The sequence below is a fragment of the Mya arenaria genome, chromosome 3 (genome assembly GCF_026914265.1).
Source record: "Mya arenaria isolate MELC-2E11 chromosome 3, ASM2691426v1".
Lineage (NCBI taxonomy): Eukaryota > Metazoa > Mollusca > Bivalvia > Myida > Myidae > Mya > Mya arenaria.
In genome coordinates this window covers 3739954-3766028 of record NC_069124.1, presented here as the reverse complement: position 1 = coordinate 3766028, position 26075 = coordinate 3739954, and the positions used below count along the sequence as shown (strand labels likewise).

General features: G+C 34.1%; 1 protein-coding gene across 1 annotated transcript in view; it reads left to right on the top strand.

Annotated features, from left to right (window-relative positions):
• The first annotated feature begins 2824 nt into the window (after nucleotides 1-2824).
• LOC128228133 (transmembrane protein 272-like) overlaps nucleotides 2825-26075 on the top strand; it is a 37203-nt gene continuing 13952 nt past the window's right edge. Inside the window, exons 1-4 of the mRNA XM_052939257.1 lie at nucleotides 2825-2898; nucleotides 8844-9000; nucleotides 9732-9791; nucleotides 10236-10618. Of these exons, the coding sequence (XP_052795217.1) occupies nucleotides 8847-9000; nucleotides 9732-9791; nucleotides 10236-10618 (597 nt within the window). The 5' untranslated portion in view covers nucleotides 2825-2898; nucleotides 8844-8846. The remainder of the gene's footprint in view (nucleotides 2899-8843; nucleotides 9001-9731; nucleotides 9792-10235; nucleotides 10619-26075) is intronic.

Genomic DNA, 26075 nt, shown 5'->3' with positions numbered 1-26075 from the left:
TTCAGGTAATGTATTGCCAATTTAGCTGCAGAGGTCCTTAAAAATAAACGAATGCTCACACAAGAAATGGACAAAATGCATAAGGAGGTAGACTTTAAACAAGATAAAATGTGAAAAAGGAATTCCCGCTGAAATGATCCTACAAAAGACTTTTTTATTGGTTGTTGTAATACAGGCCTTACCACAATCCACCTCAGAAAACGCTTTACATTACTTCATCATGGTCATTACGGATGAACTCAAAAGAGGCGGTGCTTGAGTGCAGAAATGCTGTACTAGAAAATCGTGTGTTGAAATTGCCACGTTTAAGGCGTATGCTGATAAACGCAATGACAGGATACAAAATGCGACTTAAGGACAACAATCAATACTGTAATGTTTTCAACACAAATGAAACACATATGTTGGAGTGCAGAATGGCTGGTAACTTGCACAAAAAATATCGCGACTCTCAAGGACAGAACGCAAATCTTGAAATGAAAAAGTAGATGGCAGTAGAGACGTGGAAATGGACATGCACAGAGACAGTTGTTCTATCCGTTACCAGAGTCAGGATGGATATTCGATGGAAATGATAGGCGGCGGAGGGGGCGTGGTCGTTCTAATAACTCTTTTTCGGACAGGATCACGTGGCACCAGGCCGGCGATAAATGAGGGAACAGACAAGGAGGAAACAGGGGACGTGGAAATATAGAGCAATGTAATTTTACCTCGGTGTTGGATGAAATACACAAAATTTCACAAAATGAGGTGAGATGAGCTGTACACTTGTCAACGTCATTGACATTTCTTTTTTAAACAAACAAAAGTAATTGAAAATGAAAGTCATGTATTATTATACTGTACTTGCTATAAAACTTATTGTTGACGTAAGTGACATAAATATTTTATATAATGGTAATATTGCTAATCTTTTCATTACCAATCTCATTGGTGTTGATACTTGATCTGTTAGACCATATTTTAATACGAGCAAAATTAGTATATCTTTGACATTACTTTACGGAAAAACATAATTGTTATCTCTTAATTTAAATAAATTCATGATATGAGTGTGTTATAATTGAGCGAACATGAATTACTTTTTATTGTGTATATATGAGTGATGAGTAGAAGAGTTTGCTACAGTTATTATTATCTTAGAAAGGCCATATACTGATACAAACCTTGGTGAATATATTAATGTACATATTGTATGATTGTTCATGGATGAGACTTTAATAAACTATAATGACAATACGCATGATGTATGCAATGCCTGTTAAGTAGTAATGCGTTGCGACCAAAATAATGAAAGTACTCCTCATTCGAGCCCTAATTGGACAATTGCGTTGGAAATAAGCTAATATATGGTTCAAGAGCCACTTCAATCCAATAACTTGACGGAGACAACTTCCTGAGAGACAATGCCGCTAGGAACATGCAATCTCGCCCTTTCATTATGTACAACGATCAACTCTTGTCAGATGGGACACAAGCTCTGACGTTTCGCCGTTTCAATCAGGAAACAAACGATTGATTGTAAGCCAATATTCACATGACATTTTAACTTACGGACAGATTCTGTAAATAACCATAAGCTCTGATAATATCGGTATTTTTGTTAAGCTTTGTGTCTCAATGTACATTATCTTATATCCGTTAACGTCATAAATGCAAAGAAAGTATGGTGCCGCGTCATCCTTAACAGTTTTTATTGCTGTTTTCAAATGTTTAAGGGGACTTGAGTGTCGTCATTAGTTTGGTTGACGTGTACTTGAAATTGAACACAAAGAGCTATTTAGTGACTGTCATGTCTTTCCCCTATGTTTTAAGATACATTTAATGTAATACAGAACAATGGAAATACGGTGTAATGTTTCGAATTAAAAATATTTCAGGTTTGATTTGAAGATAGAACATTTTGCGTCTATCAATGAGGATCATACAGGTTACTTCCGTTATCATATGCAGTTATCAAAACACTTGTTCAATTCGATTCCAAAAATATCTCCTTTGATTTAAATTTATAAATAATTAGAAACAATGATCAGAAAAATAAAGCTAACATGCAACATCATTCACATTATGTCACTGTTGATATTCAGATTGTATGTATACCTGCAATCGTCGTCGAAAGAAAAAAGTGCACAAAAATGTGCGGATAAGACCTTGGAAATTAGCTTATATTTTATGTGAATGAAATATTCTTTATAATTAAATAATGAACGTGTGATATAAATGGAAACATCATAATGAGGTCGTATCAGCTCATCTTTGTTGCACAGTTTACTTGTGACGTCAGGAGACATTGATTTATCGCATTTGAAGCTGGACAAAGAAAAATACGCATGCACTATTTTATTTGAGGTGTTTTCATTCATAAGACGTATGTAATATGGCATTTTCGTGACGAATATTTGTTCGGTTTACTAAGAAATTATTGTGTGCACAATGCAATTACTGGAAATTGTCGTTTTTTCTCGAAATAAATTGGTTACCTTGATGACAACTTGTCGTCAATAGAGAACTTTTAATGGTTCTGATTAAATTGGATTATAATTGCATCACACGTTTCTTCTCATCACTTTCTGGCCTTGCAGTGTAGCCTGTACATTGGTTAAGCAGGGCGACACAGCAAGCCTTTTACTTTGTCGTTGTTGGATATTGGTTTTTCTTTCAATCCTCCCTAAGCAGTATATAATGCGCGTCCATCATCAGTGAGAGGCAAGAAAACGCCAACCGTTTTTCGTAACAATAAATCAATTACGGAATTCCTGCACATGAATGACGACAGCACTTTCTTATTTAGGATGGTGGATTTTAAATAGCATATAATGTATCTATTTTAATGAATTGTGATCAATGATTTTTGTGTAAATCAACAAAGCAATTGTGCTTGATTGGAGTTTCAAATATGTAAGTGCATGCAATTTCTTTTTATTTATACAAAAATGATTAATGTTATTGAATAGCGATGTTTGTGAGGAAAGGCACCATAAGAAAACAGCGCGGGGGATCCGGGCGTCGCAAGTCAACGCGCCGTCCGCGCCAGAACTCAGACGGGAACATAAACGGGGGTCCGTCATGGCGCCAAAACACAAAGCACGACCAGTCGCCACCTCGGTCACCTTTTTGTCTTTCGCCTAACCCGGAGTCCAGTGCTCCACTTGCAAGTTGTAGCTCGTCAACTGTACCAACCAACCGTGTACCGTCATCTTCAACGTTTGAGTTTGCCTCTACATCCTACAGCCCGCGGTATCAAGCGACAAACAACTTCTTGCATGCCGCCCGACCAAACCAGGAAACGCAGGCGCGAACAGTGGATACGGTTGTGGTAAGGTAAAAAAGTATACATGAGTTGACGACAACGTTCTATAAATGTAAGGTTGGTTTTAATCCAGTCAAAACAGCAAACCAAGTCTCAAATGCTTACCATGACATTTCCGGGCATTCTGTCATTAAATTATTAATACTGATTTTTTGTCATTGCAATTAAAACAAATCGTTTTTTCCAGAGTCAGACTGCCAATAAACACAAGACATTAGGCCTCATGAAATTATGTTTATCAGGCAACTGTTTCATTTATGGATTTTATATTCGGGTACTTATACAATTCAAATAGGAAACCCCCTGCAAACAACCTTCATTAGTGTAGTTGAATAAGTCGGCCATAATCTGACTATGACATATGCCTTTCGATAAATGACATGCAATTAATTGTCGCAGTGTAAATATGTATGTTTTTGATTCATTTTATTACAAACGTTCTATCTTTATCTTGATTTTCTTTATAACAAAGGCTCAGAAATGTACGTTGACCACTATAAGTGAGAGCTTGATCGTTTGTAACCCTTTTAAGGTGTTTCTTAAGTTATAGTTTTAGGAAAAAGGTCAAAAGGAAATTACCACACCAACATCAAAATAAAATGCTTTATATTCACATTTCTATCAAAGCAAAGGTGTGGAAAAACAAACTAAAAGCACTCTACCAAGACAACTCTCTAGTTAACCATAATGCAATATATCAAAGATTCATTGAGTTTCTGGATTTCAATCGTTACGAACCCTATTGTCTGTTGCCCTTATTTGAACAAATCTTAACACCGTAAACATCTTATAACTACTGTTATAAATTTGATTAGCACTGAAACACGTCAGTCTAATGCACCGGCTGAAATGAGAATAAGAAGAATTGGGATAATATCTTAATTTTTCACCAAATACAGAAAGGTAGTTAAATCACTAAAGTGTAAGGGCTAACCTAATGTGTCGAACATAATGTTTAAGTCAAAATATGTGAAATAATACCAAATATATGTTGAAAGAAAAACACCTTTTGTCTCTAGACATTTATTCTAACAAGGTCACTTGAGTTAAGCGTTAAATCACCAGCGAGTTCAATTATTCAAAACGACAAAAGATCCAAACTTACTACACAATATAACTACAGGGCTAACTCTGCCCGATGCCAGTTAAACACCAAAGAAGAAACAAACGCCACAATACAACTCACATAACAAGCTAATAGCATATCGACATTGGTAAACGTTTAAGCACGGTTATCAAAAGGTAGGCAAGAACGCATCGTTTTTTACCAGTTTGCGAGTGCCCAGTAGTCAGACATGGAAATTATTTTCAATAAAAAGAAATCACTGAAGTAAATTCTCTTCGGAGTCATAAAATGCTTCACAGGCATAATCTGCCATAAGCCGTATTTATTCTATAATCATATTGATTCAGTTATAGCTAGGTTTTACAGAGGTGTCACAGGCCGTAATAAAACAACAAGAACGCCGCTGAATATGTTTCACCAAAATAAGATACTTCATACGAGCAAGCCTAGGACAATTGCATTTGAAGAACACCAACGTATGTATGTTGTTGTTGTTTTTCAATAAAACAGAGGCATTAATTAATTATTAAATTCGGTTTTACTGTACGTATTCACCCTGTCCCTTGTAACATGTGTTAATTTCATTTATCTTAAACGTGCTATTAGAAATAGCCAAGTGTTTTACGCCGACGACGGCGACGCCAATAACTAAGTCAATGACAAAAGCTCGACAAAAAGACAGCGAGCTGAACATAATGTGCACAAGCAAAACCAATAGTGATGATCATAGCTGAAGTATGTAGAATTCCTGATACACGGGAAAATCATACCAACAGATACAAGTATCACGTGCATGCTAATATACTCAAAAACATCAACACGGAAATCTATAATATGCTGCATATGGATACCTATTTCATAGTGAAACCAAGCGGATGCCGTTGATCACACATTCACGATCAGAAAGCGTGAGGTCAAAAACATCTTTATATCATATCTCAATGTCAACATAAAAAAGTGGATAACAACATCCCTTTAATGATTCAATGAAAGTTCAAAGTATTGGTTGGCCAGTTGCAAGAACAACTTTTTGTCTTCATCTGTTATTAGATATACTTTTAGGTACCATGATACATACATGTAATAATGAGCATGTATAACTCGGTGGACAGCTGTCAAACGCACTAGCAAGAACCAATCAGGGACACAATATCGCAATAAACAGTCACCATGACAGTACCTCTCTTGATTATAAATACGCGGTTAAGTTCGTTTCAATCTAGAATACTAGATTCGGTACATAACTTCAAATGAACTAAGAAATTGGCTTATTCTTCATTTACAATCATTTGAACTTAATTGACAGGGTCTCTTACAGATAATTTATCTTAAGCCTAACTCAAAAGAGCTTAAATCAGAAGCTGGTCATTGATTGGACACTAGGAGTGGCGCACTTAGGGGCTGCTCGTAAAGTGGCCTGAGATGGTTTTCAGGGGTCTCTTCCCAATACTTTTTTGGTCTTTAATGATTCATTCGACATAAATATAAGCATGTATATGCTGTCATATAGATGTCATGTTTGCTGTAAAAAGCCCTCTTGGACATTTAAGGGATCTGCTAGTGAAGGGATCCCATTTGTAACCTCATGTATAAGAAAGGTTGGCATTCCGACATGTTTTAAGGTTCTTTACTTAATTGGACAACGTAGTATGCTATATCTTGACATTGGATAATACAATAGGAGGTTGTGGAATACGTACATATAGATGTTAAATTTGAGTCTGAAAATCATTTGTAAGAGATCTAAATATACTACTCTTGAATGAAAATGTTTTTTTTTCTCGTGTATTATCGTCATATCCTTATATATACAATGCCTATTATACTTTACGTCTTTTACGTGGCCTACTCCTGTATTGGTGACATCAACTTGGAAATCATAAAAAACCCTAATGAAGTAGTATACAAAACATAATACACATAAACATATAGTTAGCGTTTGTAAAAGTTAATGCGTAATGTTTGTTAGTCAATTGTTCTTGAAATGCTTGATTACCCAGATTTAAGCAAAGGTTTTGGAATGGTTAATTACATGCCGACATATTCAGTTTCCTCGTACTGTAATGTTAAAAGACAGACCAATGTCACCAGACCGAACAATAATGTTTGCAAAATGCGCTACAAGTCCATCTTATTGAATAAAGAACCAATAAAATATTCCTGAGAATGTCTCTTAGAAGACTGGGCCCATTTAAGAGGTTTTCATTGTCATTCCTGAACAGTTAATCTTCTAAATTTTAGTGTGAATAATGTATCTGATACTGAACTTTGTATGCAATACGAGTGTATATTTCATTGAGACCATATGGCATCTGAATACTTTGTATGTAATACGAGTGTGTATAACATTGCGACCATATGGCATCTGAAAACTTTGTATGCAATACGAGTGTATATAACATTGCGACCATATGGCATGTGAAAACTTTGTATGCAATACGAGTGTGTATAACATTGCGGAGTGTATATAACATTGCGACCATATGACATCTGAAAACTTTGTATGCAATATGAGTGTATATAACATTGCGACCATATGGCATCTGAAAGATTTGTATGCAATACGAGTGCATATAACATTGCGACCATATGGCTTCTGAAAATTTTGTATGCGATACGAGTGTATATAACATTGCGACCATATGGCATAATACGAGTGTATATAACATTGCGACCATATGGCATCTGAAAACTTTGTGTGCAATACGAGTGTGTATAACATTGCGACCATATGGCATCTGAAAACTTTGTATGCAATACGAGTGTGTATAACATTGCGACCATATGTATGACATCTGAAAACTTTGTATGCAATACGAGTGTATACAACATTGCGACCATATGACATCTGAAAAATTTGTATGCAATACGAGTGTGTATAACATTTCGACCATATTACATCTGAAAAGTTTATATGCAATACGAGTGTATACAACATTGCGACCATATGACATCTGAAAACTTTATATGCAATACGAGTGTGTATAACATTGCGACCATATGGGATCTGAAGACTTTGTATGCAATATGAGTGTATACAACATTGCGACCATATGACATCTTAAAATAAAAATCATTTCTGGTCAGGATAATGAATACTATATAACTAAGCGTTGCATTTAATACAAGTATTAGTACATGGTTACCATGCTTGAGTATATAATGAACAGAACAGCACAGCAAGTATTCCATATTCCATATGGATTATTAACAAGCGATAATTTGCAAAATAATCAATTGTTAGTGGACCACAAGTTCATACAAACATTAATACAATTATGTGTCTCAAAAGGAGCAATTCGTCAAAGATAGGGGCCATTTCTTCACTTCAAACAAACCAAGTCAATGATAGACAAGCACGTTAACATTGTCAGTGGAGTGAAAATGAGTCCAAATAAACACGTATGAAATACGGACATATTGGAGCATTAAACATAAAAAATACCCTGAACAGAACAATGCAGTAAAAAAAACACAATGCATTATACCGCTCCACAAACTTTAAACTAATCTTCAACGGTATCACAGTAACTGTTACATAAATCAGGGCTTCTGGGTTGTCATAGGGCCGTAGATATGAAACATTTTAAGTGAATTGTTCAACCTAGTACAACCGGGTACTCTGGTTTCTCCCACAATATAAGACGACCGTCTTGCGTAGCATAGTGCCAGCGAAAATGACTATAATGTTGTAATAACTTGTTTAACAACCGTTGTAAAATGAAAAAGTTTAAAATAAAACTAAATATAACCTTAACTGTCAATTATATCTATAATATGCACTGTGTAATAGTATTGAAATATTTGTTGACATTAAACCCCCAGTAATTTTACATTTTACTGACCGTTCCAAGGCGGTACCTAACAATCCTTGATAAACATACCTATTTTTTTGTATATATTGTATATATGCACTGTGCTGCTTGTGGAGTTTTTTGCTGTTCTTCCATGTTTCTTATTTGTGAATTTATGTTCTATGTCTTTAGCGTTAAACCATTAAACCGGGTTAATGTTTAAACTTTTTGCTACTGAGCTTGCTTCTGTAGCTGTTCGCATAAATATAAATATAATTCAAACATATTTGTATAATCTAGTTCGATGAATACATGTTTTGCTTAAAGTAAAAAAAACTCAACTTATTGAAATTATTGAAAACTAATTTCCTAATATGTATACGTTTGTAAATATATTACCAGTGACAAAATGCAAGGATCACAATTGTGGCTCTATTAATGGCCGAACTGTTACAAATGGTTGACTCACATTCAGAGGAGCTTGCGGTTTCTTTCTTAAAATACACTCTAATATTTAACTTTTTACACTGCCAGTTCTGCAGCAATCAGGACCACAGATGTTAATCTAAATATGCTACCATGGGGAATTGGAAGGGAGTGCAATTTGCTCTTTGTTTGAAAACCAAGCTTTATTCCTCTAGTTATATATAAGAATATTATTTCTCCATTCCAGTGTATGGGTGAGGGACGGCGGCTGGTGCGGACGGAAGGCATCCACGATGACGGGGAAGACTACACCGCCTTCATGTTTCAGGTCCGGGAGGCAGGAAAGGAAGCCAGCAACGTATATGACCTCAGCTGCCGACTTGCGGACATTATGTGCAGCTCACGTAAGGAAATACTTTCGTGTTGAATTGCCAATATTAAAGAACTAATGTTAATGGGATAGTTTAAGCTTAATTACTTTTTAATTGTTCTGTTTTAAATATTCTTCTGACTGAAAACTTGTAACATGGATGTCTTGACCCAGTTTCTCGAAAATACTGTAAAAGTTGTTTTTCAATATCTTACTCAACTCCTTTATCCGGAGCACAACTCAAAGTTCGAATTTGAAATAATTATTACAACCACGTCATCACTTAAATAATGTTGATATAATTTTTATCACTATTTTCTAATATTTTTGGACCAAATATGTTATTGAGGAATTTCACAAAATATATTACAATGCTCAATGCTTTATGCACAATAATTGACCTTATCTGATACAAAAGACCCGGTTTTATTCATAAACAGTAATAAAAGCAACATGAAAAATGATGCACAAAGTCAGTTTTTTTTCCGAGGTACTAGTGCCAAGCATTTGACACACTGTCGCAGAAAAACAAACAATGCTTTTAGTATGGAGGGAACCTGAAGTGCCGTTTACCTATCGGACTGGTTAATATTTAAACTTTTGCTACTGAGCTTTTTTCTGTAGTTTTTCACATCAGTATTGCATTTTTATATTCAATATATAGAAAGGAATAAGACCAATTAATATTTGGAAATTTAAAACAAATAAATGAATCCTATATTATGCTTTTTAAGATGGTGAAACCCTTCTTTCTGATTTTTTCAGTGTGTGTAACGGTGTTTGTTGGCGTTTCCATGGCAATACCTCTGACAATGTTCTCAATAGGTAAATATAAAAAAAGTAATTAAATAGATTTTGATGTTAATTTAACTGCAAATGCCATTGAACATGAACTCATTTCGAAATCATTTTAGTCTCTGAGTTATGGTTATCACTCTCAATTACTAATATTTGCAACACTTGAAAATGTGTTCCTTAAATATATATATTCGTACATCACTTTATAACAACAGATAAGAAAGAAAATTAGGAACCAGCGTGTCATATTGCGTGCCAAATAGGTTTGCTGAGCAGAACAAGAATTGTACTTTTATTATATTACACAAACAATTAACATTGCACATGTAAATAAAACATTTTGTATGCAATAATATAGTTTTAATTGTAAACAATATTTCTGATTTTTTTCAATTGTCTTAAACGATCGTTAAGTTACCTTGTTTATATCTACATGCATGTCGTTATATTGACTTAATATTTTCGTTGCAGGTGTGAAATACTGGGAAGACTGTCCAAAGGATGAACGGGTGCCTGTCTATCTAATTGTTGGGGGTTGTTGCGGGCTTGTCAAGCTAATAGCAACCCTCTGGTGGAATATACAAACACGGCGTCATCGCCGCCTTATAGACGAACCAGACGTGGAGGGGGCCTTTACTAACCAAACATTCCGAACAATGGACACCCTATTATTGTTGTTTCTCATTGGTTGGCAGGTGGCTGGAACGATTTGGACGTTCAATATTTGGCGACCTCGCTTTGAGCCACTCTTACACGAGCCTAGTAACTGGTGTGATAGAACCGTGTACATGTTCGCAGTTTACCAGTTGAGTTCCACTTATGCTGCTACTTTTGTGTTCATGTTTCTACTTGTTGTATTGACATGTTGTCAAAAATGCCAATCACATTAAATGGTATTCTGTATCAATGTGTTCAAGAAAAAAGCTTAGATAGTGTGTTTCCTTAAATTTCTGATTATGATGCTGATCTCACACGTGCGTTTGTTTTTATTTCTATTTTTTCATAAACTTGCATTGAAGGTTACAAAGTAATATGATCATATTGTATGCTTTGCAACGAATAGTTTTGCCGTACGAAAATGGGACGATTTCACGTGCTGAATATCTATCGTTCTACGCTTTGGTGCTAAAAAATTGTGTGGCAGCCTCGTAACAATATCAAATAAATCAGGTGTATATGATATTTATGAGTTGTCAGTTAAACAAGAACACTACATATATGACTCCAATAGACTATTTGTATGAGCTTGTTTTGTTTAGATTGCCTACAGTGTACAGCGAGAATCATTCCTATTTTGAAATTGATGAATACGTTAACGTTACAAGGGACGCGTTCAAGGAAACTGCGATGCTACACAGATGTCATAAATACCTAGAATTAATTGACATAATATTTATAAACAATATTTGATAATGGAACCCTTTATAAAAATGTAACTGTAAGAAATAAATTTGGTAAAATTGATTACTGTATTGGGGTACATTTCCAGAAAAAGACATTTCAAAAACACATTGTACATATATTTTGAATAATCATTATAGTTTGCCCATGTTTTGTTCGCCAATGAAATCGCTATATTGCGTTTGAAATTTGAAAATTATCTTTTAAAAATGTCCAGACGCCTTGATATGCAGAAAATCAGTCAGCTAATTTTCCTGTATGCTAACGTGACAAAATAAGAATGAAAAAGAATTGAAAAGCAACGCGAAGGATTGACCATCAGTTGATGTTTTTACCCTTGAATAAGTCTAGTTAAGCTAATTTTAATATGTCTTTACCCAGAGAAAATGGACCGAGCCTCACACACGTGTTCGTAGGTCATCAGTTTTCGAAAGAACGGTACTGAATCTGCTGAAAATATAAAACGTCTGTATAATCATAACGCCATTGCCTTCAATTAATCACTCCGTATCTTTGCAATGAAACGACAACAATTAAAGCGATTTATCTACGGATAATGTCACTTTGCAAACATTGTTTGTCATATACCTTATTTTTATTTGATGCCTTTGGATGAAATATAATAAAAAAACATCAATCTGATATTTTCACTGCAAAATAAGGAGTGAAAATATCAACTCCCAGAACTACTTATAAAATCCATTGTAGTTATATGCTTACCCTTGATCAAAACAGAACACTTCACTTCGAACCAGAAAATGTTGGGAAATAAAAATTTAAAATTTAAAGAAATGTTACCTTAGTTTATTTTTAAATAAAGATATATTTGGAAATTAACTACTTACCGTTAAATAGAAAATGGTTATCCCGTTTTTCAAACGTTTTCTTGATCATGAAGCTGAATGTTCAAACATTTGCTTTCATACCAAAAACAAATATGGACGAAAACAACTATTCGAACATAAATAGAATGTTATATCATCGTTTAAATGTATTTTGAACTGCTTGTCGTTGCAATACGTAATACGAACTTCCCGGAAATTCACACAACAATTTACAGATTTATTGATATTGTTTTACTCCACCCACGCCTGAAAATTTGTCAACAAACCAGCGTGGTCCTTATCATTACCTGGAAATCGACCTGTCTTCAAGCAAAACAGACTCTCTGACAGAAAGACGACTTAATATCCATGTATCATGAAACACACTCTAAAACTAAGAAAGATGTTTAAATCCAATGATTATCTGCAATTCTTATGCTTACACATTCGACCTTTCAAATTTTCACTCAATAAATGGCGGCTTATTAATTTGTTTATGTATTCATGCCCCGCTTAAAATAAAAGTGATTTCGTATTTATTGGAACACATATGCACTTATAAAAGTTAATTGATTACTGTTATTAAAATCTTTGCACTCAAACGAGCGTATATTTAATAATAAAAGAATATCAGAGAATTTTTTCTCATCAAACAGGATATAGAAAATTGACAGATACGTCATCAGCTATTTTAAATATAGAATTTACGTGAGGGGCGTCCCACGGGTAGCGGCGTAAAAATCATTTTCAAAATAGGGGGTTATTAAGAATATAAATTAAAAAAAACTAATAAAACTTTACAAATAGGAGACATTATATATATTGACAGTATCCTAAAAATGTATAACGAAGACAGATTTATGTCTTGCAGGAGAAGTTTGCTAAATTATTCATTGGTTTTAGTTGACCACTCAAAAAGCGTTTCTTAATTCCCTTGTATAGCTTTATATTATAATGTGATTCTTTTAACCTCACAAAAGAGGCTTGTCGATCAATAGTTTAAGTTGCGTAAAAAATAGCAAGGCCAAGCGCTTTTGACATGAAAACAAGGTTATTAAACTTTTTTTTGGACAATACTTAACGCAGCCTTAAGCGGTTAACCAGGGTCGAAGTATTTTGATCTTCAATAGTACTTATTACTTTATGAGTTTAACAAAATGATGGAAAATCACTGATCAATATTCAAGTCTTCGAGCCATCCTCAATACTTGGTAATGCTATTGACTGTTCCCGCTTTTTTTTCCGAATGCCCAATTGACACCTACCGGTAAACCATGATAAAGCTCTTATGAACATAACGCTATGTCATTTTTTTACGTAGCTAGAATGAAATGATTACCTTAACAGAAACTAATATAGGCGAGAGGCCATTGTGTTACAGTAAAGAATGGCATGTCTCATTGTCCCCATTACAGACAGCATGTCTGGAAAGCGAATGTACTTCACTTTTTTAATTATGTGTCTCTAAATACCCTTGGTGATAATTTCAATTCACAACAGAGTGGCGTCGTTATTTTCACTCAATACAAACCCATTGAATTATTGTCAGTCAAATTAAATAAAAAACGTTAAAATAGCATGGCTTTAGTAAAGAGGGAAGTTTGTTTCGTTGTTTTAGTATGCCTCCAATAGTCAAGAAGTTATGAAAATATACAAACAGAATATAAACTTGACAATTATCCATACGAAAGTCAATGTGAATGGAAAACACTCATCAATAACAACAGACCAACTATAACGCTTTAAACTGTAGTGTTTTCTGTGAAACGTATTTTGAACAGTTCTCACGACACTGGCTGCTATCGTTTCGGTCTTGTAATTCAGAACGTATCCGAGATATTTTCAAACATAAGTTGGTGTATTCTGTATGTTGAACAAAAATCTTGAGTCACAACCCAAGTAAAAAATAAGCAAGAACGCCGAAAACCTCGTAGAATGTCACAAATCCGTTCCAGTGTAGGGGTGAGGCCGGCGTTGATGTGGAAATCTATATTTTCTTCCTGTTTAGGGTCAAGGAGGGAAATTAATGTTATAAGCTTGTCGGACTCCTACCGACTCATGGATTTTTTTGTATATGATATAAGTCCAATCTCGTTAAGAAACAATAGGAAACAACACTTGTAATACGACAGTACAGATCTTTTTTCGACAAAAAATCCCTTATAATATTTTACTATAACATATTTATGCAGCATTAACAAATTCACAAAATCAATCTCATATTTCATTTGAAATGACCGCTCCAATCTTGTTATGAACTTGAACCATAGATACATATAGTCGACCTTGCTCCAAGCTCTTGGAGTATTATGTTCAAAATTAAAATGACCCTACAGGTTGGTAGAGTTTGTTATGAAGAATGGAATTATACAAAGAATCACAACTCAAAAATGTATTTGACAGGTGATAAACGTGCTATCTACAAACGTGTCATCACGTCTATGTATCATTTTACGTAAAACTTCACTGTGTAAGTTCTAGCAATACGATGTATAGTTTGTTTAGGAAAATTATGTGTTGTCTTTTGTTTATATTTTGATCACTGAACATTACACTAACGTTGCTATTATTCTTTTCCCGTCTGACCCAGTGCAATTAAAACCCCTTCAGAACATCACTTTCACAAAACTTTAAATATTTTATGTCAAAAATATATCGAGCGAGTGTCGGTGTTGAAATCAAATTTCCATTATATCATAGTGTGAACGTCATGTGGTCATAAATGTTGCTTTTCTTTGAATAATAAATTTTCATAAATCATAGTTCTAATAAACTGAAATAAAGAATTTGTTTTGTAAACGATGTCTTCGACAATCCTGTCATTGGTTTGTAGTGGTAAAGCATCTAGCGGTGAATGGCGGTGTACTTTAATTTAAAGACGCTTGCGGATTATGTATGGGTTTCGGCACGGGTAAAAGTTTAAGTCGTGTAAGGTTGCATGGAATAGTGAATTTGTATACCAGGCAGTACACATTTTTCAGAAACTTTTGTGAGTTATAATCTTGATAGGGCAAATTATTAAAACGAGCACGATTTGCAAGTTTTCTCGACTTTTTGTCAAATTTGAAATAAGCCATCTCATTGACCTTTTGAATTTTGCTAATATTGCTAATTATATAATGCCAAAATCATGTTTGTATAAACTTAACTAAGAAAAACAATCCAACTATAGAAAAGTTAATCTTGATATCTCCAAGTGCAAACCACAAACACCTGATTGGCTACACCAAAGCCCTTCAATTGCACTTGTAATGTCAGCAAAAAATAATCTTTGGAATCTTGGCAAAAGTTTGTTATTAACTTGTTCTATAAGAGAAGGTGTTTTAAATGATGTTAAAACAATAATTTCAACTTTGGTGTCATGTGGAACAATGAGTTGAGGCTGAGATTGAGATATGACTTAAGTATTTTTTTGTGATTTTGGGGTCAGGTAGGCATCATAGACAATAAACTGTATTAAGGTTAATGTATTTACATGTACAATCACTGTAAAGAGGAAATAGTTATCCAGATGAATGAACCTATGTATTTATCATCAACCCCTTACGAATGGGGTTCACATAGGAAAGCGTTTCCTTTTGATTTTTACTGACTTTCTGTATACATTCTGTCAAATATTGGTTACTTGAAGTAGTCAGTGAGATAACTATCACAATTAAGAACACATAGTAAAGGTAAATGTTCGCAGTAAAACTAAAAAACTAAGCCGAGAGAAAAATGATTTAACGTTTATACTTGATTTTCATAACAGGTTTTTGAAGAGGAAGACATTAAAGCAACATCAAATCTACAATACATGTTTGCTTTATAACCCTTTGCATCTGATTGTGTGCATGCTATTATTGTTGCTTCAATGACAATACCTCTGATAATTATTTACATGGGTATTATGTAAAGATTGTAATTCTAAATATACACTTCATTCAATGCCACCGATTTCCCCATGCTAGTGTTAACCTTGATATTACATTAAAGCATGAACACAAATATGAAATCTTCCTTTAACGTTCGGCATTTTTGGACAATCAAATTGAAGGAATACTAGACATACAGACATGCATATATCACTCGCCAATATATATGATTACGAAAACACTGCCTCTTAGACTAGTCTTACACGATTGAATGAAAGATTTTCTCGCCAGTTCTTGAGTTTATCCCATTAATTACTCGTTTTAGTGTAAAGAAAGGAACAGTTTGTCATATAATGCAGTCCTATAATAAAACTACAATTACTGGAAGGAAATTCTCAGATTGTGCCATGAGCGTTTCTTTCCATGAGAACACATCTTTCTCCTTTTTAGTCGTTGTGGTACTTTAATTTTTAAGTTCATTCTGGCGATATTATTAAAATCAAGTTGTATACCACTTAATAATTCCTGAAATTCATGTCTGCATAGGTTTGACGACTGACACTTAATTCCGGCTAAACTCCATTTTATTACCAATTTTGGGCGGTAACCATAACATTTATTACAATAAATATAATAATGATAACATTACTTTATTGTGGGGGTTCCTGATCATGTGACAGATATAATTGGGGCCAATTTTATTATAATTTGCAATGTTTTGGCTTCATAGGCAGGCAATGTAGCGCCATTTATTTATGATGTACTATTTACATAGCAAAATAAAAAATAGTCATTAAATTTGAAAACTATGTAACTACTCCTTATTACTATTTCAACACTTTCTAACTATATTATTATACGTTTTGTTTTTTATTTGTTAAAACTTGATGGTAAACAATGGCGATCTATGAAGCAATGTTTGTAGCCTAAGAGTTAAGGGTGGCTGTGATTAGGCTATGCTATAACTCTAGTCGTTAAATGCTTGGACAAGTGTCAGGTTGTGTGGTCGTTAACCAGTTTAACCTCTCTGTTTTTTTCTATTTCACGGCGGTAACCCCAACAGTGATCGATAACTATATTTTAACCTTTATATATTCTGTGAGTGTCCTGTGGCATTATGTGTCTCTATATTGAATGTAAGTTCTTGTTTTATTGTTCCGCATTATGTTATATCTTATATTTTACCATATAAATTATGTCATGTAATAATAAAATAAAGAAGTGAAAACGAATCTCACAAATTGTAAGTATATTATAAAATATCTCTTAAGATTTGTGTACTGATTTTCTTCTCCGCTTAAATCAGAATAATTAGCCAGCAATCTGAGAATGGCCTAAATACATTGCAAGAACTGTTGCATCCAGACGTGATTTGATCAGACCCTTGAATTAATTATATCGGCCGATTAAACCAGTATAACTCAGAGACAGACATTGATGAATTGTAAACGCGACGAAAACGATAGAGAAACCACATGGCATGATATTGTGCCGCATATTATGGCTGTGCAGAACAAGGTTTGCAATTATATAGCAACTGTTTTAGATGATTGAAATAAAATATTTTGATGTCAAACCTTGTAAATCACTAGACATGAATATGATTGTTGATAAACAAAGTGTTGAAAAAAGAGCGCTTTCCATAGACGCAAAGTTACTAAATATTTCATCAAAAAAGAGCAGGATAATATTTGTGCACACACACACACACACACACACGCACGCACGCACGCACGCACGCACGCACGCACGCACGCACGCACGCACGCACGCACGCACGCACGCACGCACGCACGCACACACACACACACATTTTATGATAAGTAAATGCATGTTTTACCTCAAACAAAAAATAAGTTTACCTTGGTTTAGAAACAAACTACATGCATAGCAGTTGTTTGGCAATTTGTTCGACTGTTTGTTATATACAACAGGTTGTTTGACCAACAAATTTGCACTGAGAATGAATAGCAGTTTTTCATTTTTATGGAATGTTTGTTTTATACAACATGTTTTTCTTACCAATATGTTTGCGCTGAGAATGAATTTATATTATCGAAGATATCGCATAAAAATTCGACAAAAAATGCAAAGAATTTGCAAATCTACGTTTCTGTTGGTGGAAAGCGTCTACCGTAACTTTCTGCTAAAAAGCGTTGTATGTAAAATCTGAATACACTTCCATACATGTATGACGTTTTATTAAATACAAACATATAACTATCAATTTGGTTTTGCCTTGCTACATCCCCTATCGGTAATTTAACCTTGGTTATAAACAATACGGTCATATGGTTTCTCTTTGTCCTAAGAAACCCAATGTCATTTTGGCATTACCAAAATCGACACGTATATATATATAGCATTCACAGTGAATATACACACAAAATACTATTAAACTACAAATAAAGCGTGACTCCACGTATATACCATTTGGAAACATACATTAAATAATTGCACATTTTTTTACTTTGGCATTCAACCTACATACATGCGTTACCTGTTTCGCATTGCTTAAGCTGGATGTTGTTAATTTGGATTAGCATGTGTGCCAGGTTGTTTGTTTGATTTACAACTGGTTAATCCCTGGAAGTTGTCATTTGGGGGAATTATTAACATCTAAACATGTCAAGGTTTTACCTGATTGAGGGATTTTATCATATGAGTTTGTATGCTATAAGCGAACAAGCTACTGTATCTTTCATGCGACCATTAATAGAATTAAAAGACGAGCTAGTACATTAATTGTTTGACTAAAGGCGCGCATATTGTTCTTGTTGATCATGTCTTTGGCCTGCGGCAAAAGGTCTTGGTGCCATTAAAATTAAAAAAAAACTTTATGGCGTAGGATGTCAGTTATTGAATTTAATCATACAAAAAGACTGGAAATATAAAAATGAAAATCATATACAAGTTGAAAGAGTAATTTATTATTCATTATCAATACAGAATCTCCATTATTATTTCCTGTATGAAGTCAAATATTCTATCTTTTACAACCTAGTTAACCCTGCTTGAAAATTGTATTACAAATTATATGTTTATTTATTGACACTCCTATTAAAGCGTGCCCGTGTAATGCGTATGGTCAAAGTTTGTAATTAAATCGGAAAAAATACACACGATACATTCAGAGAGAAGTGGGAATAAAGCGATAGCATTTCTGCATTAAATATTGTGATTTTAGTTTCAATTTATATTAAACAACTAGTTGATTTAGCAAGAACTATACAAATGACGTGCATATGCATATAGCATTGTGATGTTCCTCTAAAGTACTTTTATTGCGTAGTAATTAAATGGTATTTTTTGCACACAATTTTATCTAGTACATTTCACAATAGATATGGTCATCAAATTAAAAACTATTATTTTATTAAAGTTTTGTTCATGTCTTCAACATTTTGTAACGTATACAAATGCTTAGAGAAATTGATTAATCGCATCTGATCTTGACAAAGACGAATACACGTGCACTATTTATTTGATGTTTTTCTTTCTTAAGGCGTTTGTAAAATGTTAGGATATTTTGTTTAGTGTACAAAGAAATTATTGTGTGTACAATGCAATTACTGTAAGTTGTCGTTTTTCTCGAAATAAATTGGTTACCTTAAATACCACTTGTCATCAATTGAGACCTTTTACCGGTTCTGATCAAATTAGGTTATAATTGCATCACAAGTTTCTTTTTATCACTTTCTGGCCTTGCAGTATAGCCTTAACATTGGTTAAGCATAGCGACACAGCATGCCTATTACTTTGTCGTCGTTGAATATCGGATTTTCTTTTAATCCTCCCTAAGCATTATATATAGCACGTCCACCATCTTTGAGCGGCAAAAAAAGTCCAATCGTTTTCTCCTAACAATAAATCAATTATGGAATTCCTGCACATGAAATCTCGACATCACTTTCTTAATGAGGTTGGTGGATATGAGATATCATTCAGTGGCTATATTTTCATGAATTGTGGCCAATGATTTTTGTGTAAATCAACGAGACAATTACACTCGACCAAACCAGGGAACGCAGGCGCGGAGAGTGGATGACGAGGTTTTTTCCAGGTGGCAACAGACTGCCAATAAACACAGGCCTTATGAAAGTAGGATTATCAGGCAACTGCTTTATTTGGGGATTTTATGTTCGGGCAATAATATAATTTAAATAGGACCCCCACCCCAACCCCAGATAGAGTAGCTAACGACTTTCATTAGTTTAGGTTAATGACATTTTCGGTCATTGTCTGTCTGTGAGAGATTGATGTCGATAAATGGTATGCAATGAGTCTTAGCAGTTGATATCTGTAACTCATTTTGTTGAGTATTAAAAACTTTATTTCTTAAACTTTATTATCTTCATGACAAAGGCTCAGAAATATAAGTGCTTGATCGTTAGTAACCATTTAAAGGTGAGGCTTAAGGCAATGTTTTAGGAAAAACCCCAAACTTCAAAAATAAAATGCTCTGTTTTCACATTTCTATCAAAAGAAAGATCTGGATAAACAAACTAAAAACACTCTACCAATAGTACCGTCTGGTTTACCATAACGCAATATATCAAAGATTTATACAGTTTCTGGATTTGAATCACTACGAACTTTATTGTCTATTTCCCTAACATGAACAAATCTAAAAACAGTGAACATCTTATAACTACTGTTATATATTTTGACACACTTTAAAACAATGCACCTGCTGAGATAATAATATGAAGGTTTGGGATAAAAACTCACCGATTATTTTCAAGTTTGCGAGTGCTCAATCTCATGCTTCAGCTTTAAATTGAAGATGACAGCATTGAATCAACGTATGGTATAATCCTTTAGAACGATTCAGCAGTCAGACGTTGAAATTAGTTTTAATATAAAGAAATCACTGAAGTAACATCTCTTCGGGGTAATAAAATGTTTTAGAGGCATAATCTGCCATAAGCCGTATTTATTCTATAATCATATTGATTCATTTATAGCTAGTTTTTACAGAGGTGTAACAGGCAGTCATAAAACAACAAGAACACTGCTGAATATGTTTCGCCATTTTATATGAGCAAGCCTTTTGAAAAATACATTAGAAGATACCAACGTAGAGCAGTAGGTATTATTCATGATTATTTTAATTGGTTTTGACACGTGTTAACTGACTCCGAGTGTTTTGGCTGTGACTTAAATTTCTTCAAATATTTTACGTTTTCAAATCATTTGGAAGGAGAGAACAGCATATACTAGTCGCTTTTATTTTTAATAATGTTTTTCTTTATTTGTTCCCAGTTTTAGTACAATGATGCTTTTTATTATGAAACTCTATGATCACACAGTTTTAAACCTTTTAAGGCAGACTGTGTGTGATGTTGTTTGTTTCTAACGATGGCTGCATCGTATCTTTGAAAAGTATTTGCATTAGGTGCTCTGAATTGTTTCCCTCCGTCTGCAGATAGAGTTGGGATCACTAATCATTGAAGTACTTGGGGTTTACCTTTTCGTTTTTTATTACTATTTGTTTTATTGATATGTTTCCTCAAGTTAATGCATACTTTGATAAGATTTATCTTTTGCGTTTTATCATTATTAAGAATTGTTGGGATAAGAGTGAGGTTTGTGCACATTAACAGGTTTAAACCCCCAGTAAATTTACATTTTACTGACCGTTCAAAGGCGGTACCTAACAATTCTTGATAAACATACCAATTATATATGCACTGTGCTGTTTGTAGAGTTGTGTGCTGTTCTATGTTTCTTGTTTGTGAATTTGTGTTCTATGTCTTTGGCGTTGCCCATTGCCACTAAACCGGGTTTTTGCTACTGAGCATGTTTTTGTAGCTTTTGCATATATATTACTGCTCATATTCGAACTATGTCTTGTTCCATGTGTAATTTTCATTTATCCTCATCGTATTTTTTTGTAATAGCCAAGTGTTTTACGCCCACGACAACGACGCCAACAACTAAGGCAATGACTATAGCTTGACACAAAGACAGCGAGCTGCACATAAAGTGTACAAGCAAAACCGAAAGCGATGATTATAGCTGAAGTATGTATAATTACTTATAAAAGAGAAAATCACAACAACAGATACAAGCATCATTTACATGTTAATATACTACTCAACCGCGGCAACACTTAAAATCTATAATTCGCTTTATATGGATACACATTTGTTGGTGTAACCTAGCAGATGCGATGTCCACATATTCATGATCAAAAAGCTTGACGGCAAAAAACATATCTATAGTATATCTTATTAGTGTCAACGTAAAAAAGGTGGATAACAAATTCCCTTTAATGCTTCTAGGTAGTAGTATAGGCTTAGCCATTTGGATAAACTACCTTTTGCCTTTTTCTGTTACTAGATAGACTTTTACGTACCATGATACATACATGTAATAATGAGCATGTTCATTATATCGCTGGACAGCAGTCAAACGCTTTTGCAAGAATAAATCAGGGTCGCAATATCGCAATTAATCGTCACTATGACAGTACCTCTTGATTATAAATATGCAGTTTATTTCATTCCAATCTAGAATACAAGATTCGGTACATAACTTAAAGTGAACTAAGAAAAATGGCTTATTTTTCATTTACAGTCATTTAAATTAATTTGACAGTGTCTCCTACAGATTTATTTTAAGTCTAAATAAAAAGGGCTTAAATCAGGAACGGATCAGGGATCGGATGTAAGAAGTGGCGCACTTGGGGTTGCAACATAGGACGTGGTTGTTAAGTGGTCTGTGGTGGTTTCAGGGTCCCCTATCAATACTTTTTTGACTATGTATAGTCTAAAATGGTATATTCGAGATAAATCTAAGCATGTATTTGTTGTGATATTGCTGTCATTTTTACTATAAGAAGTCCGCCTTGACAATTTTAGGGATCTGCTAGTGAAAAGAATCTAGAGGTTAAATTTGAGTCTGAAAATGGTTTGTAAGATACCTAATTGTACTAATCTAGAATAAAAATGGTTTCTTTCTCGTGCATTAAACAAGTTATTATCGTCATATTCTTTTATTTACAATGTATATCATACTTTAAGTCTCCACTCCTGTAATTGTGACATCAGTTTGTTTATCCTGAAAAACTCTGATGAAGTAGTATACAAAACATAATACACATATACACATGCAGGTAGTGTTTGTAAAGGCTAATGTGTAATGTTTGTTAGTCAGTGCTTCTTGAAATGCTTGATTATCGAGATGTAAGCAAAGGGTTTGGAATGGTTAATTACATGCTGACATATTCACTTTGCTTGTCCCGCCATACTTAAAGACAGATAAATGTCACCACACCGCACAATTACGTTTGCAAAACGCGCTACAAGTCCATCTTATTGAATAAAGAACCAATAATATATTCCTAAGAATGTCTCTTAGAAAACCGGCCCCATTAAAGAGTAACGTCGAGATTTGCATTGCCATTCATTCTATTTGATACCAGACAAGACAAAAACACGCTTACGATCCTGAGCAGTTAATCTTCTATCTTGTTAGTATGAATAATGTGATACTTATCACAAACTTCGTATGCGATTCGAGTGTATATAACATTGCAACCATATGGTATCTGAAAATGAAAAACACACACACACAACATTTCTGGTCAGGATACTGGATACTCCATTACTAAGTTTTGCAATTTAATACAAGTCTTAGTTACCATGTTTGAGTACATATTGAACAAAACAGCAAGTATTGTTTTAGGAGCAACTGTCATTTACCGTGACATCGTGACAAACTTCAACACAACATTTCATGAGAAATCCATTTGGTGTAAGAGCCAAGATTAAAATATTTCTGGCACCAGTGTTCGTATTTATGTCTCATTTTGCATGGTCCTTCCATATATCTGTTTCCGGGAGGATCTTTTTATACCGCTTGATTACTTTAACCAACTTAATAACAACAAGTAAAAACAATCTAATGATAATTCAAAGTTAAACTAGTGTAAATAATTATGTTCAATTTCAAGGAAAATCAAATCTGTTTGCGGCAATAAATAAACATACTGCTGTTTCGCCTTTATAAGGTATAACTTAATGGACATTTATCTTCAAGTGCACATCATCTTTATCATTAACTTAGACACATATACACTGTCATACATGAACATATTCCATATGAATTATAAACAAGCGATACTTTGAATAATAATCAATTATTGTTGAACCACAAACATTGATTCAATTATGTACCTCAATAGGTGCAATTCGTCAAAAATTAGGGCCGTTTCTTCATGTCAAACAAACCAGGTCAACGATTGACAAGCACGTTAACGTTGCCAATTGGGTTAAAATGAGTCCAAGCTGTCTATATCTCTGAAAAAAAAAAACAGTATAAAATACGGACATATTGGAACATTTAATACAAAAGTTGACTTAAACAGAACAATGCAAATAAAATGAGCGTATCAAATGATAGTACTAGTCTTTCACATTTAACTAGTCTACAAATGTAAAACTAATTCTTAACCATATCACAGTGACTGCTAATTAAATCACGGCTTCTGGGTTGGTTGTAGATATGAAACATTTACAATTAATTTTTTCAACCTAGTTGAACATTGCCTGTTTTCTAGGGTAAAATGACCAAGGCACTGATGATGGTTTAACTTCCAAAATATGAGAATAAGCTTCAAAATAGTCTGAATATTAAACACATGGGAAAATGTCGTAAGAAGTAAAGATGACGATAACAAATGTATCTTTTATCATAATTGCCAAAAAAGTGAATAATAAGTTGAACTTTCTCAGTAAGATGCTTTTGAAATATGGTTCTAGGTATTGTTATGGATATAAATTGTGTGAATCATAGAATCTGATCCAATACAGATATTTTCACATATGACGGTTAAAAAATAAGCTTGCTATTTTGCTTTGTTTGTATGTTGATATGAAATTTCTAGCAGCCTACAATAGAGAGCCTTTGTACACTATGTTTACATACAGATCGGGCGAGTATTCAACAATTAAGAACATTTTGTGCACATACGAAAATTGCATTATCAGAATTTCCAACCTTTGCCATCCCTTCGTTCAAAAACGTTATGAATTACTGTGTTGTAATGTCAGTGGAAAGCTTCTCACCGATGTAGCGAAGGTTTAATTTTCGGCCTGGTCAAATGTGATTTTGGTTTCTGGTCACCAATCCGAACAAATGGGTTTCCTCCAGGTACTCTGTTTTCTCCAACAATATAAGACGACCGTCTCGCGTAGCATCCTGCCCACGGATATTATTAATATAATGCTGTTATACTTGTTTCTAAAATGTCACAATGTAAATTGAAAACCCTAAACATAAAAGTAACTCTCAATGATCTGTATTATATGCATTGCGTAAGAATATTGAACTATTTGTTGACCTAAGTTAAACATGTGAGTATAATCTAGTTCGTTAATAACATGGATTGGTTAAAGTAGCAAAAAACCCTCAACCGTGGTCATTATTGAAATTGACTCCCTAAATATCTATATGTTTGGACATACGCTAACCGTGACAAAATGCAAGGATCACAACCGCAACATTATTTATGGTCAAACTGTGACAACTGTTTCTCTAAAGTTATAGGATCTTGTTGTTTTTTTTTCAAAATACACTACAATATTTAACGTTTTTACACTGCCAGTTTTGCACCATTCCCACAAAGACGGATGGATTGTACAAACAAAGAGAAAGAATATGAGAACCAGCGTGATATGTTTCGTGCCGCACGGTTTGCTGCGCATAGCAAGAAATTCACAGACATAAAATTCTACATTTATCGTGTTTATGCAGTGGTACAGTTCTTGTAAGATAATAGATTGAATCCAAATTATTTTGCATCAGAAGGGAAAATATTTCATTTAAGTAACTGTTTGAATGTAAGGCAATTGTCTGAAACGCTTGTTAATTTACCTTCTTTAGACCTTAACCTGAATGTTGTTATATTGACATAATACTTTCTTTGCAGGTGTGAAATACTGGGAAGACTGTCCAAAGGATGCACGGGTGCCTCTACCTAATCGAGGGAGGTTGTTGCGGGTTTGTCAAACTTATAGCAACTCTCTGGCGGAACGTACAAACACGGAGTCATCGCAGTCTTATGGACGAACCAGACGTGAAGGGGGCCTTTACTAACCAAACATTCTGTACCATGGACACCCTATTATTTTCGTTTCTCATTGGTTGGCAGATGGCAGGAACGATTTGGACTTTCAATATTCTCCCTTTGAGCCATTCTTACACGAGCCTAATAACTGGTGTGA